The sequence below is a fragment of the Electrona antarctica genome (assembly GCF_951216825.1).
Source record: "Electrona antarctica genome assembly, chromosome: 23".
In the NCBI taxonomy this organism is placed as follows: domain Eukaryota; kingdom Metazoa; phylum Chordata; class Actinopteri; order Myctophiformes; family Myctophidae; genus Electrona; species Electrona antarctica.
In genome coordinates this window covers 12,554,387-12,568,408 of record NC_136804.1, presented here as the reverse complement: position 1 = coordinate 12,568,408, position 14,022 = coordinate 12,554,387, and the positions used below count along the sequence as shown (strand labels likewise).

General features: G+C 43.0%; 1 protein-coding gene across 4 annotated transcripts in view; it reads left to right on the top strand.

The window, feature by feature from the left end:
• Positions 1-14,022, top strand: part of grip1 (glutamate receptor interacting protein 1) — a gene marked incomplete at its 5' end in the record, with an annotated part of 77,733 nt that overhangs the window by 41,074 nt on the left and 22,637 nt on the right. For 3 of the 4 annotated variants that reach the window (XM_079494046.1, XM_079494045.1, XM_079494044.1), the window contains 9 exons: positions 2,478-2,558; positions 3,931-4,066; positions 4,747-4,892; positions 5,793-5,876; positions 6,282-6,357; positions 6,532-6,677; positions 7,535-7,682; positions 8,199-8,368; positions 10,549-10,704. In XM_079494046.1, coding sequence (XP_079350172.1) covers positions 2,478-2,558; positions 3,931-4,066; positions 4,747-4,892; positions 5,793-5,876; positions 6,282-6,357; positions 6,532-6,677; positions 7,535-7,682; positions 8,199-8,368; positions 10,549-10,704 — 1,143 coding nt within the window. The remainder of the gene's footprint in view (positions 1-2,477; positions 2,559-3,930; positions 4,067-4,746; positions 4,893-5,792; positions 5,877-6,281; positions 6,358-6,531; positions 6,678-7,534; positions 7,683-8,198; positions 8,369-10,548; positions 10,705-14,022) is intronic. The other variant, XM_079494047.1, reaches the window with a different exon arrangement.

Sequence of the window (14,022 nt, the reverse complement as noted above, 5' to 3'; positions counted from 1 at the left end):
GTAGCAGCATAAAGCCTACATGATCAACTTGTATGTGAACACTGAATGGTCTGTGAAGGGTGGGGGCTTGTTGTAATGTAGGATATGGGGGGGGGGGGGGGGGGGTATTCCTAATCCTAATCCCAGAGACAGATCAGCATGAGTGAGGACATGGTCTTGACAGACTGGTGCCTCTTAGTCTTCCCCGGAATGTTTTGGATGAAGAGGTGGTGGCCGCCGAGGCGAGAGGTGTCAACAATGATCTCTCCCACTCTCTCGCACTGTCGGTAGATTGGAGAGACAGCCTCGTGACTGACACACGCTGATTCCACTTTTTGGTTTCTCGCTGCAAAACATCCGTCCAGCGCTTTGGGGCCAGACCCGTCTGCAGAAGACACACGATAATGTGAATATAGACATGGTTTTATACCAGCCTAGTCCCAGGCAGGCTTCCACATGTCCCAATTTGTTGCATCACGACAGCCTCTCAGTGGCTCCACTGCCTCCCCTCCGGCTCCATGTCTTTGATCTCGTCACAGCAGCGTCAAGGTCAAGGTCAAGCTTATGCCCCCAGGTGGGCAATTCATTTTACAGCAGATAATAAAAGCTCTAAAAACACATTGCAAACAGTAAAACATGTAACAGTCATACATTATCACAAGATACAGATCATTACGTTTAAATATAAAGTGCAACTAAAACCAAAGTGTAACTACAACTATCCTCACCACCCACCCTTGAAACTAAAAGCAGCTACCTCCTCCTCCTACTTCCCTTGTTGATGGACTGAATGGAGGTACCGGTAGGTATAAATGCAAATTTGTACCTGTTGTTTTTAGTTACATGGGGACTTTAACCATTGACCGGGAGGCATGAATTCATATTCCCGGTTTAGGGTGTCAGAGCTGTCTGCTCTAATTGATGATTATTCATCCATTGACTTTTTTGATCATACAGCTAGCCCCCTTAACAACCCTGTTAAGGGCATTTGTCTGTCTAACACCAAGGTTACCATACCAGCAAATGGCAGCAAAGGAGAAGACAGACTCAATGAAGGCTCTGTAGAACAAAATCATCAATGATTTGTCCACCTGAAATTTGGCTAACTTCCTTAAACGGAAGAGGCGCTGCTGGCCTTTCTTACACACCATTTCAGTATTGGAATGGAATTTCAGACGATTGTCGATAATGGTCCCAATATAGGTGGTTGCACACTGGACGCGTTTTTCGGAAAACCGACGGAAAAACGTAGCTAAAAATCCTAAATGGCGCCCGGTGTGTAAGGACCTTAATGGTCCCAAGAAGGTTTGGAGAGTTTCAGTGTCGGCGTATATCAGCAAGAGTGACTGCATGATATACTCCATTAATGAATGATGATCCAGAGTCTTCTCTTCTCTGGCCGAGCATTTAATCAGCTGTTTGTATTTGGGAACGATCATGGGTTGAATATCCTTTGTTAAAACCCCCATGAGGACAATAACCTGCAGGGAGTTGGGTTTCTTTCAGCTTCAGTGCTTATTATTTGGTCAATGAGTTGCCGTCGTGCCTCGCTCGCGTTGGCTTGCCGATGGATAATGGAGACAGCAATCACTACGAATTAACTTAATTCACGAGGTGAATAAAACAGCTTGAAGAAATATTACAAGTCAGGGAAAGACGGTATTGAAGCACCACCTTGATTTATGTAGAAACAATAAACACTGCTGCAGCCCCTTTGTTGCTGACCGGACGTCCGGACCAGGATCATAGCTGGAATCACGGCAGCTGGTTGATAGGCAGTGTTTCTCAAAGTGGGGTCCGGGGACCCCCAGGGGTCCTTGAGGGGGTTCTATCCAGGAGGTTCAAAATCCACTGATCTGCTATTTTCTAAAATTCCCCCAAAAAATGTGAACGTTTTGCCTGGCACAAATATATATATTTTCAGATTAGGGGTTCATTCCACAGCCATATTAATTTGGGGGTCCTTGACATGAAAAGGTTTGAGAAACACTGTTTGTTGTTAGGGATTGTTTGCTGTGGTGTCTGTCTGTCGACTTGCATATTACTTTTTGTCTTGTGTTTGTACTTGTAAAATATGTAAGTAAACATGGTAAAATTGTTGAAATATGGCTCTTGATATTTACAGTTTTCTTTTGTTGTTATTGGTGTGTGTGTGCGTGCGTGCGTGCGTGTGTGTGTGTCTCGTGCATTTAAATGTAATATTTCTGTAGTCTAGTATAACAAGTTGTTTCGAGTTAAGCTCTGAGCTTAGCAAGCCTGCGATGTCCAGCAGAAATAAATTATCCAATCATTAGCCAGAGTTACACTAAACTGGTTGAATAATATTAACTTAATATTAATAATACTACTAATAATACTAATACTAATACTAATAATACTACTACTAATACTACTACTACTACTAATAATAATAATTATAATTATAATTATAATACAAGTGCGTGTGTGTGTGTATATAAATATGTTTATTAATAATTTATTGATGTGTGTATTTCCAGATGAGGGTCCATACGGTAAACACTCTGCTGTCTCCAGATCAGCAGATGGAGCCCTTGCTATCAGGAGGCAGTCTATACCTGGTACTACATGCTAAAAGCACACACACACACACACACACACACACACACACACACACACACACACACACACACACACACACACACACACACACACACACACACACATATACACACAAACACATGCACGCATACTATTTTCCAGTGTGTGTCTTTACTCTTTTTGAATCACTACGTGGCCCTCACTCACATCTAGAGTTCGGGGCACTACACAGTCCTACACATCTACTAATACGTGGTTTCTGTTGTGTCTGACATTCAGTGCATATTGAAATTAACTTAATTCTACCTGTATATTATATGCGTTTGATCTGCATATAAGTGCATTTGACCGTGGACCGCGGCCCTTGGGGGACCGACCCGGGTTTCTGTGCATTTTGGTTTATGTTGTGTGACTGACGGCCGAGCTACACCAGACCTTTCAGCTCGTGTTTGCGCGCACACACTAGCCCAGCATACGTGCACTTAAAATAGGGCTGGATCTATAAGTGCGCATGTGCATGTGTGCGTATACGCGTAAACGCACGCTGAAAAGCCTGTTGTAACTCGGCCGTGACACAAACAGTGCATGTTCGGTTTCTGTGGCGTCTGAACTCAGCGCATGTTGAACGTCATGTGCATTTGGATTGTGTTGTGTAATGTGTGTGACATCAACGCATGTTGATCTCCATGTGTGTGCATTTGACAGGGGCTGTATGTGCATTTGACTCCCTATAATTATGTGCATTTGACGTTTGGGCCGCAGTGGTCGACGGACCGACCGACAGGCTGACCCACACTGTAGACACATAAAACAACCATTTCTCTTGTGAGGAAAATGCTCCTCACACTGTCTGTTTCTGAAATTCTGCTATACTTGTGGGGACAAGTATAGAAGCACGCACGCACGCACGCACGCACGCACGCATGCACGCACACGCACCTTCCTAAACACAGACAATAGAAACATTGTCACAGCTCTCCTCTCTCTCCTTTCTCTGTCTCTCTTCACTCTTGCTCTGTCTCTCTCTGTCCCCTCTCTCTTATCTTGCTCTATATCTCTCGCCCTCTGTCTTCTCTCTCTCTCTCTCTCTCTCTCTCACTCTCTCTCTGTTAAATTTTTCAGCCAGTTAATGAAATATAGATGATAGACAGAAATAGAAGGATGACTTCACCCTCACTCTCTATCACTCTTTTCCTCGATCTCTCCATCCGCCCTGCCTTCGACACAACTGGGCTGAAAGACGGACAGAGCAAAAAAAAAGAATGGAAGATCGAATGAAAGAAAGAAAGGCAGATGTGTGACCGACCAAGTTGACCAATCACCGGGGTTGTGTTCTTGTGTCTGTGTGTGCGTGTGCGTGTGTGTGTGCGCGTGTGTGTTTGTGTGATGCAGATGAGTTCCGAGGCTGCTCATTGGTGGAGCTGATAAAGAAGGAGGGCACGACACTCGGGCTGACGGTGTCCGGGGGAGTCGACAAGGACGGTAAACCACGGGTCTCAAACCTGCGACAAGGAGGCATCGCGGCTAGGTAACACACACACACACACACACACACACACACACACACACACACACACACACACACACACACACACACACACACGTGTGTTTTTTTTCTCACAAATATAACCAAATGTACAGTCACCAAACTGACCCCTACGGACCTATTTGCTTACATTAAAAATGGGGCTCATCATTTAATTCAGTTATAATGAATGCAATACGGGTAGTGGTGGAAAGTAACTAAGTACATTTACTTAAGTACAATTTGGAGGTATTTGTACTTTACTTGAGTATTTCCATTTGCCAACATACTTTTACTTCTACGCCACTACATCTCAGAGGCAAATATTGTGCTTTTACTCCACTACATTTATTTGAACACTTTAGTTACTTTGTAGAGCTGTTGTGAGCTTGTAGATCGGCAATTATCAAATGACTTTATACATTTGAAAACGTGTGATTTCAATTTGGGACATTCTGCATGATGAGTACTTTTACTTTTGTACTGTACTGTACTTTTTTGTACTGTACTTTTGTATATTTTGATATCAATAATTTTGTACTTTTACTCAAGTACATTTTGAAATCCGGACATTCACTTGTAACGGAGTATAGTTCTACATTGCAGTGTCGATGCTTTTGCTTAAGTAAGAAATGTGAGTGCTTTTTCCCACCACTTGATGCATGCATATCTACTGGTGACAGGAGTGACCAGCTGAGCGTGGGAGATTACATTCGCTCGGTGAACGGCATCAACCTCACCAAGTTCAGACACGACGAGATCATCGGCCTGCTGAAGAACATCGGAGAGAGGGTCGTACTGGAGGTCGAATATGAACTCCCTCCCGTCTGTGAGTTCTGCATTATTCACTGGAAGTCGGTGGTTTTCAACCCTTTTTCATTTCGAGGCCCGTTATTTATTCTGCATTTGAGCCACGGACCACCATGAGATTTAGCCTCGCAGACCCAAAATTAAAGAATGTTTTGCGCAAACGTTGCTTAAAATAACAATTCTTCTGCATTCTCTTAACCCATTTAGACCTGAGTTAAAAACATTCACTTTGAAAGAATATATATTCAAAGATTTGCGCCACATTTTTACAAAATAGCAGACCTACAAGCTCATAGCGTGCCACTCGGTGGCACGCTATGAGCTTGTAGGTACATTTTGGTTACCAACTCTCCATCATTTAGCTGGGGACCACCTGGAAACCCCTCAAGGACCACTGGTGGTCTCCGGACCACTGGTTGAAAACCACTGCTATATGTAGTAGTGTCATCACTGTTATTATGTTATTATTAGTTGTTATGTTATTATTAGTAGTATTACTGATGCATTGCGGCGTTGACATTTCCGTCAACAAATAACAACTAAGTGGAGACGAGATCCAGTAGAACTAGGAGACAAGTCATTTCATGTTTGGTTGCGCTCTGAAAATAGCCGATCTACAATCTGACAACACGCCACTGTTTCCATCGGCTATTATCCGCAGCCATGCATGCAACCGAGTGATAAAATCATTCATTACGACGCCATCAAGGCAACAAATCCACTGTAACTATTCAGGTGGCTAAAATATGACCAAAACTAATTTCATTCAAAAGACTATTATCACTAAACCTAAACCTGTCAAAATGAACACTGCATTGACGTGTGCAACACTTACAATTGTAGTTTGACCTTGTAAGCATGCTGTCATGTATTTGATGTTGTTAATGATGTTATTAATAAAGTTGTTTTTTTATTCCAGCAGTGCAGGGGTCAGGGGTCATGTTTAAAAATGTGGAGGTCACACTTCATAAAGAAGGAAACACGTTTGGCTTCGTTATCAGAGGTACGGAAGCGCGCGCGTGTGTGTGTGTGTGTGTGTGTGTGTGTGTGTGTGTGTGTGTGTGTGTGTGTGTGTGTGTGTGTGTGTGTGTGTGTGTGTGTGTGTGTGTGTGTGTGTGTGTGTGTGTGTGTGTGTGTGTGTGTGTGTGTGTGTGTGCGTGTGTATGTGCATGTGCGTGCGTGCGCTTGTCAGAGAGAGAGGTGTGTGGCCTGACTGTTGATACATGTTTTAATTTTAATTTACCGGTAGATGGAATTTGTATCTTGAAAACAAAGTTTGGATTTTCATAAATTGCAAATATCTGACACCGATGGGTTTCACGGTTTTAATCCAACAGCATTTAAAAAAACCTGTCACCTGGTACAGCCATTTTTAGATTCATATTCTAAATGTGTCTTGTGTTTTTAGGCGGAGCTCATGAAGATAGGAATAAATCCCGCCCCATCGTTATAACCACCATCAGGCCAGGTGGGCCGGCTGACAGGTGAGGTGATTAGGAATTAACAGTACTGCTGCAACATTCGCTTTTGTCATGTGTTAATATTAACCAATACGTTTAAAAAATGTACAGTAAAACTTCTGTTGTAGCTGCAATTAAATCTCTCTCCTTCCCCCACTCTCTCTCTCTCTCTCTCTCTCGCTCTCTCTCGCTCTCCAGAGAAGGAACTATCAAACCTGGTGATCGTTTGCTAAGTATTGATGGAATTCGCCTCCATGGCAGCAGCCTTTCGGAAACCATGAGCATTCTGAAGCAGTGTGGACAAGAAGCAACACTGCTTATTGAATATGATGTCTCTGTTATGGGTGAGCTATCAGCTACTATATTGTCATGGTAATTGTCTCATTTGGGAGGATACATCATATCACAATTTTACGCAGTTGGGAGCACACTGCTTAATATCCGGAGTCGGGCTGTGGATGTAACAGTTCCAGCAGAGAGCTCCAGTGTCCAGACTTCCCTTCCCCCGGTCACATGAGCCACTTTATCCTGGGGGATCTGGAGGAGTTGCCAGGCCAGTATGGAGAACCCCATATCTGGACCTTGGTCTGCCCTGTGGCCTCCTCCCAGTGGAACGTGCCCAGAGGACCTCCCCGGGGAGCATTCCCAAACCACCTTAACTGGCTCCTTTTCATGTGAAGGAGTAGCGGTTCTACTCCGAGTCTCCTCCGGGTGACTGAACTTCTCACCCTATCCCTGGGGGAGCCACCCGTCTGAGAAAAATCATTTTGGCTGCTTGTATCCGCAATCTTATTCTTTCGGTCATGACCCCACAGTTCATGACCAATAGATGAAGATTGATCGCTATATTGAGAGTGCCTATATCTGCTCTCCAATACTTCCTATCAGCTCAGTGGCCTTGTGGGTATAGTGATATTAGTCTTGGCCATGCCAGGCTTTTGTGGGTTGTGTCCACCCTGAGATTAGGAGGTCACTTGGGACTCTTGCGACATACAGTACTAGCGTCATGTCCATGGGGTGTACTATACTTGTACATCAAGCTGCCTCACGCTGCAGAAATAGGAGATAGGCCTCCGGCCCATGGGCCACCTGGTTTGTCAAGGCGAACCTACTTACTTAATGTTCTTCCTACTGTAATGAAATATAAGTGGCCAGATTTCCTAAAAATGTCCCCTTTTCTTTCTCTCCGACCTGAAAACAGACTCGGTGGCGACAGCATCCGGTCCGTTGCTAGTGGAGGTGGCCAAGGCGACGGGGTCCAGTCTTGGCGTGGCTCTCTCCACCTCCATGTTCTGTAACAAGCAGGTCATTGTCATTGACAAGGTCAAGCCTGCTAGCATCGCAGACAGGTAAACTAACAACGTCAAGTGTTGGAACTAAAGCTGGAGACGGAGTTAATCGATGTAATCGATTATATCATATTTCTTTTTTTTATAATTCATAGTTTGCTAAAATAATCAATTAATAATCAATCCCTACTTTTTAGTCAATAGTAAAAGTGAAGCTATCTTCACTATTTATTTTGCTTTATTTAATTGCTTCTCAATTATTTGATTAAAAAACGTCATCGACAGAATGAATGATCGACAGTTTTCAGCCCTAGTTGGAGCTTTTTAGAGGTTAACCCCTTAGCAACCACGCTCTACCACAGGAGTTAAACTTCTCAATAGAAGAGCAGAGAGACCGAATATAACCACCGCATTTGTGTTAGTTACATTGCGTTAACATGCTAAATTAAATAAAAGTGTATTGACAAAAAAAGGTTATAGTGTAGCTGTAAGATCTTTTTAACCTCTGATAAGTTCTAAACACTTTAAGTCAATAAAGTCCTTAAAGTGAACAAACGTGTGTGTGCGTGCGTGTAGGTGCGGTGCACTCCACGCAGGAGACCACATCCTGTCGGTAGATGGAACATCCATGGAGTTCTGTTCTCTGGCTGAAGCCACTCAGCTGCTCTCTGCCGCCTGTCAGACCGTCAGACTGGAAATACTACCACACCACCAGACCAGACTGGCTCTAAAACCACCTGAGCAAGGTACTCATGCTTTACTGCTGCTACTACTACTACTGCTGCTACTACTACTACTGCTGCTACTACTACTACTGCTGCTACTACTACTACTACTGCTGCTACTACTACTACTGCTACTACTACTACTACTACTATTCTAATTTTAAAGGTTTCATGACATTCATTTTTATTTATTTGTGTTTTTTTGTTTTTCTTTGAGGTTTTATAACATCAATTACACCACACAACCTGAACTTTGAACATTCAGTGGGGTTTTCTCTCTGTGTGTTCTGAAGCCTTTTGAGGTGCAATGAGAACAGGCAAAATCCCTCAACAGTGACATCTGCTGGCAAATTCCTCATTTATTCATATATGGGATTTGTGGACTGTTACATCACAGTCCACAGGCTAATCAGAGCACTTGTTTGAGCCTAATTATTCAGAAACCCCAGACCACAGAAAATCCACTGAATGTTCAAAGTTCAGGTTTCTTTGGGTGCAATTGAGCTCAGAAAACCTAAAAATAAATAAAAATAAGAAAAATAAAAAATGTCTTTTATGTCACCAGACCTTTAATATCATACTACTTCTACTAGGACTACTGATATTACTACTACTACTACTACTACTATAGAGTGGTTCTCAACATGTGCCCACATGATTTTTGCGGGATCCTCAGATGACACTGAAGTGACTCTAAGGACCTAAAGACCTTTTTTTAATACCTCCAAAAATAAAATATGCCTCGCTTTGTTCGCTTTGCGAGCGTTGTGAGCTTGTATATCTGCTATTTTCTGTGGAACCAAACATGTAATGTCTCAACTCCATTCCAAGTGCTGGGGGGGGGGGGGGGGGGGGGCAGTTCAAATATAATCATTTTGGGGGAGTCACAGCACCAAGGCCCGAACAAATGCATTTTTGTCGACAAAAAACAACTGTAGATTTAGTCGACTAAAACTAGACTAGCACCAAAGCATTTCCGATGACTAAAATATGAGTAAAACTAAATTAATTTTATTTATTTATTTTTATTGTTTTATTTGGAAAAAGCAGTGCAGTATAGAAAGCATTCTCTTAGACATAGACAAGGACATAAGTGCATTTCCCAGTTGTTTTTTTTTTCTTTTTTTTTCCTTTCCCTCCCTCCCCCCTCATCCTCCGGTCTTAAATTAATTTCTATTCAAAAGACTGACTAAACTAAAAATCAAAATTTGCTGCCAAAATCAACACTGTTGAGAACCACTGCTATAGAGCCCATATACTGTAAGTCCTGACATCACTTCCATGAATCCCCTGAGTTGCCTCATTATCGTGAGAGTTGTTTTCTCCATTGTAAATCCTACACGCTGTTGCATCATCACGTCATTATTAAGAACTGTGTTCCAAGAATAAATAAAAAATGAGTCCGGCGGGATTCTGTCAGGTATGTGACTCTGTGCTTGTGTTTGGAGAACATGTAATTAAATTATGCGGCGGAAGTATAGCGTTGGAAAGTTTGAGAACCACTGCTTTAGTAAAGACAAAATCCAGTGCAACACAACGTGGCGATTATGTGACGGTAGTGCCGTGGTCCGGACGCTGGGCAATGGGAGTTGTAGTCGTTTGGTCATCTTTAAGACTAATCGTATTGTAGTCGAGTTGTAGGCGGCCCTCTACATTGTAGCTCTTTGGAGTGACTGCCTTGTCACAGTCAAGGCAAATGCTTCATATCCATATGAATAAAATAGTCAGAGGTTTTTGGAACGCAGTTCTTTATGACGTGATGCTGAAACCGTGTATGGGATTTAGAATGTGGACTTGGAAAACACCTGGGCGACCCCAGGGGGGTAACAGAAGTGATGTCACACTTAGGTTAATATTAGTAGTACTAATACTACTACTATTCAACATGTAAATGGTGTTTTGTTAAACCTGTCTGTATGTCTGTCTGTCTGTCTGTATGTCTCTCTGTCTCTCTGTCTGTCTGTTTGTCCGTGTGTGTGTGTGTGTGTGTGTGTGTGTGTGTGTGTGTGTGTGTGTGTGTGTGTGTGTGTGTGTGTGTGTGTGTGTGTGTGTGTGTGTGTGTGTCTGTGTGCGTGCGTGCGTGTGTGCGTGTGTGTGTGTGTGCGTGCGTGCATCGTGTGCATGCGTATGTATAATGTGTATCGTGTATGTGCACGCGTATGTTATTTGTGTGCGTTACGTGCGTGCGTGCACTCGTGCAGTGAAGGTACAGTGCAGTAGTCGTTCTCTCCCCTGGCAGAGAGGCGGAGGAGGAGCCTCATCCTCTTCGTCATCTACTCTTCCTTCTTATCAACACTACAACACCTTCCACTCCTCCTCCTACACCCGCAGTCTGACCCGCAACAACAACTCCACCCGTATGTTTCCAATCCTCTCCGCTCCGCTCCTATCCCCCCCTCCTCTCTTTGGCTCCCATTTATCAATCTGATGATGCAGTGGTTTTCAACATTTTTCATATCAAGGCCCGTTATTTTTTTTTCCAGCATTTGAGCCACGGACGACCTGATGACATTTTAGACTTGCTGACCCTAAAATGAAAGAATATTTTATTGTCGTTGGATAGGATTCCCCCCAAAGTAATATGTATTTGGTCGCGGCCCCCTATGTTAACATTTTTCAAAATTATTGAAAACATTTCAAAAATATGTCCCAAGAATTGTTTTTCATAAATGGCTGAAACAAGCTAAGCTGTTCCTCGTTTTGTTAGGGCCCTCACGGACCCCTGGGCACTGGGGGTCCCCGCCAGGGCCCCACTTTGAGAACCACTGATCCGTAGAAACCAGCACTGCAGAGCCGAATGCAGAAATCAAATGTATCTCACCACCACTCACTGCGTGAGAATGGTTAGGCACTGAGAAATGTGGTGGCTGAAAATCTCCTTCATTTCAATATTGCACCCTTAAATATTCTTGGTTTAGAGGCCTCACCCTTTCTCCCATGTGGAGGGAGATATTACAATTGTGCGTGTCCAATTGAACCTACTAGCATTAACAGAAATCAGAAGAATGCGGTTTGGGATTTATTTTTGTATCGCTGATGCTGTCATATGTGGTGGAGATACAGTAAATCACTCACATCTAGCCTAGTCAACGACAAACAAAAACCTAAAGCTTGCATCAAATAAATACAAATATTTGACTAAGCTATGTGCAGCTTTGTGCACCCTGACTCCTTCATTCAGTCCCCCAGTTGTGGCTGTGCTGGCCATGAATCTTTTGGCATGGGTTCATTAGCCTGCCCGCATTGGAATATCAAACACCAGAGATCACTGGAGGGGCGTGAGGCCTTTGGCTGTCTGGAGACAGTCCAAAACCCACATGCTGGAATCGTGTCGCACACTTTGGCAGAGTCGTGTGTGTGTCACTCCCCACCATCTCCCCCGATCCAAGACGGAACCATCTGCCCTTAACCCATTAAGACAAACTGTCTTCTAACAATTACAATTTTCTGAAAAAACTTGTATATCAGTGGTTCTCAAACATATTCATGTGAAGGACCCCCAAAATGATATGTAATTGGCCGCAGACCTCCATCTCAAAATATTTTGCTCCAGAGACTCCCAGAAGCAAGGATTTCAGGTTCAGGTTCAGGTTTATTTGTCATATGTATAGATACAGAGTATAAATACAATGAAAATGATTTTGCTCAGAGCATTCTCAGTCTTACATACACAGGACATAAACAAACATCTATAGTGCAAAGAAAAAGACAAAAACACAAAAAAGTGCAAGTGAAGTGACAATACAGTGCAATACAGTTCAAGGTCAGCTGTTCAGCAGCCTGACTGCCTGGGGGAAGAAACTGTTACTGAGACGGGTGGTGCGAGATTTGATGGTAGCGTTTTTTGGAAGGGAGTTGTTTGAACAGGGTATTTGCGGGATGGCTGGTGTCTTTGAGTTAATAATGATCGATTTGATAGAAGGTATATTATGTTCAAAGATTTGCACACGGATCCCTTTTTGAAAAGATTTGCCATGCAGGGAAGATTTTTATTCCGGCTCTTTCAGTGATTCTCAACCATTTGAATTTCAAGGACTCCCAGTTTGACATGCATTATTAGTCTACGGACCCCCATTTATTGGCATCTATCTTTACCAAAGCAACTTTTAACAATAATAAACAGCAGTTTATTATTCCATTTCACCATTGTTTATAGTTCAAGAACTTCAAGGCAAGCATGCACGGCTGCCTGAAGTTGTAGAGTAGACTGAGTGAGAGCTGTCTGTGCTGCCTGTGGCCTGAGTGAAGGCTGGAAACTGAGTGAGGGAGCTGCTTATATAGGCCACACCCGAACTGCGATTGGCCAATGAGTTAAGTGGTGTGATGTGTCTCTTTAGGGATGCAAACAGAATGGGATCTGTCCACCAGAGGCTGCCATTTAGACAGCATGGAGAAAATTCACAACAATAACTATAATTAAAGGGATTTTGAAAAGCATTTGAAATTAAATAAAAAATCTACTTTTTAGGATTCCAATTAAAAAAATTGCAAAAGATTATTCTGAATTTCAATTCAAATATAGCTAAAATAGCTGATCTACAAGCTCAAAACGTGTCGCAGTATATTGCATATGTGGCCCTCTGGAGTGAGTGTGGATAGTGGCCCTCTCCATCGTCAAAGTTGCCCACCCCCCTCACCTAGCGCATGAATCACACCAGAATGTTTTGAATAGGTATTTATTTATTTAATGCAGTAGTTACTTCCGAGGGGACGACTCCTGACTAATGTTTGCTGTGATATGCCCGCTTTACTGACCGCCTGCTGAAAAGTACCTCGGAGCGCACTATTCTAATTTACACTACTAGCATTGAAGTGCCTATATGAGCTGATATTGACACTAGGGTTGTCCTAGCTCTGGTCCATAGCTCTAAATGCGTTTCATTTAGAGCTATGTTACTCTCAACTTCCGCCGCTCGCATGAATGCAGACCAGCCTCTCCTCTTTAGCGTAAATAAAAAGAACGTTTTTGCTACTCACCAAAACAAAGGCGAGTTGTGTCATTAGAAAGACTACTTTCCTTAGTGGACGCACTCTGAGCCCCCCACCACACGTATAAACTGTACTTTTTGGCCAAAAGGGGATTTTAGTTACTCCGCTGCGCCCTCTACCGATATTGCCCAGAGAACTGCCTCATAGAGAATATTTTTCCTCCGGTGAAAAAAAATCCCTTTCTGGCCAAAAAGTACAGTTTATACGTGTGGTGGGGGGCTCAGAGTGCGTCCACTAAGGAAAGTAGGCTTTCTAATGACACAACTCGCCTTTGTTTTGGTGAGTAGCAAAAACGTTCTTTTTATTTACGCTAAAGAGGAGAGGCTGGTCTGCATTTATGCGAGCGGCGGAAGTTGAGAGTAACATAGCTCTAAATGAAACGCATTTAGAGCTATGGACCAGAGCTAGGGTTGTCCAGATCCAATCATGTGATCGGTTAAATCGGGGCCGATCACGTCATTTTCAAGTGATCGGAATCGGATCGGGACATCCCTAGAATGAATATTATATCCATATCATGATAGACTGGATATTGTCTGTGATTTGGGATATTGTATTATTGTAATATGGCCTAAGTGTTCCATAAAAATATAAATATCGGATCGTGAAGAATTGGCAGATACTCCAAATCAAATGATCGGAATCGGATCGGGAGACAGATTGATGACAGATTGATAAATGCCAAC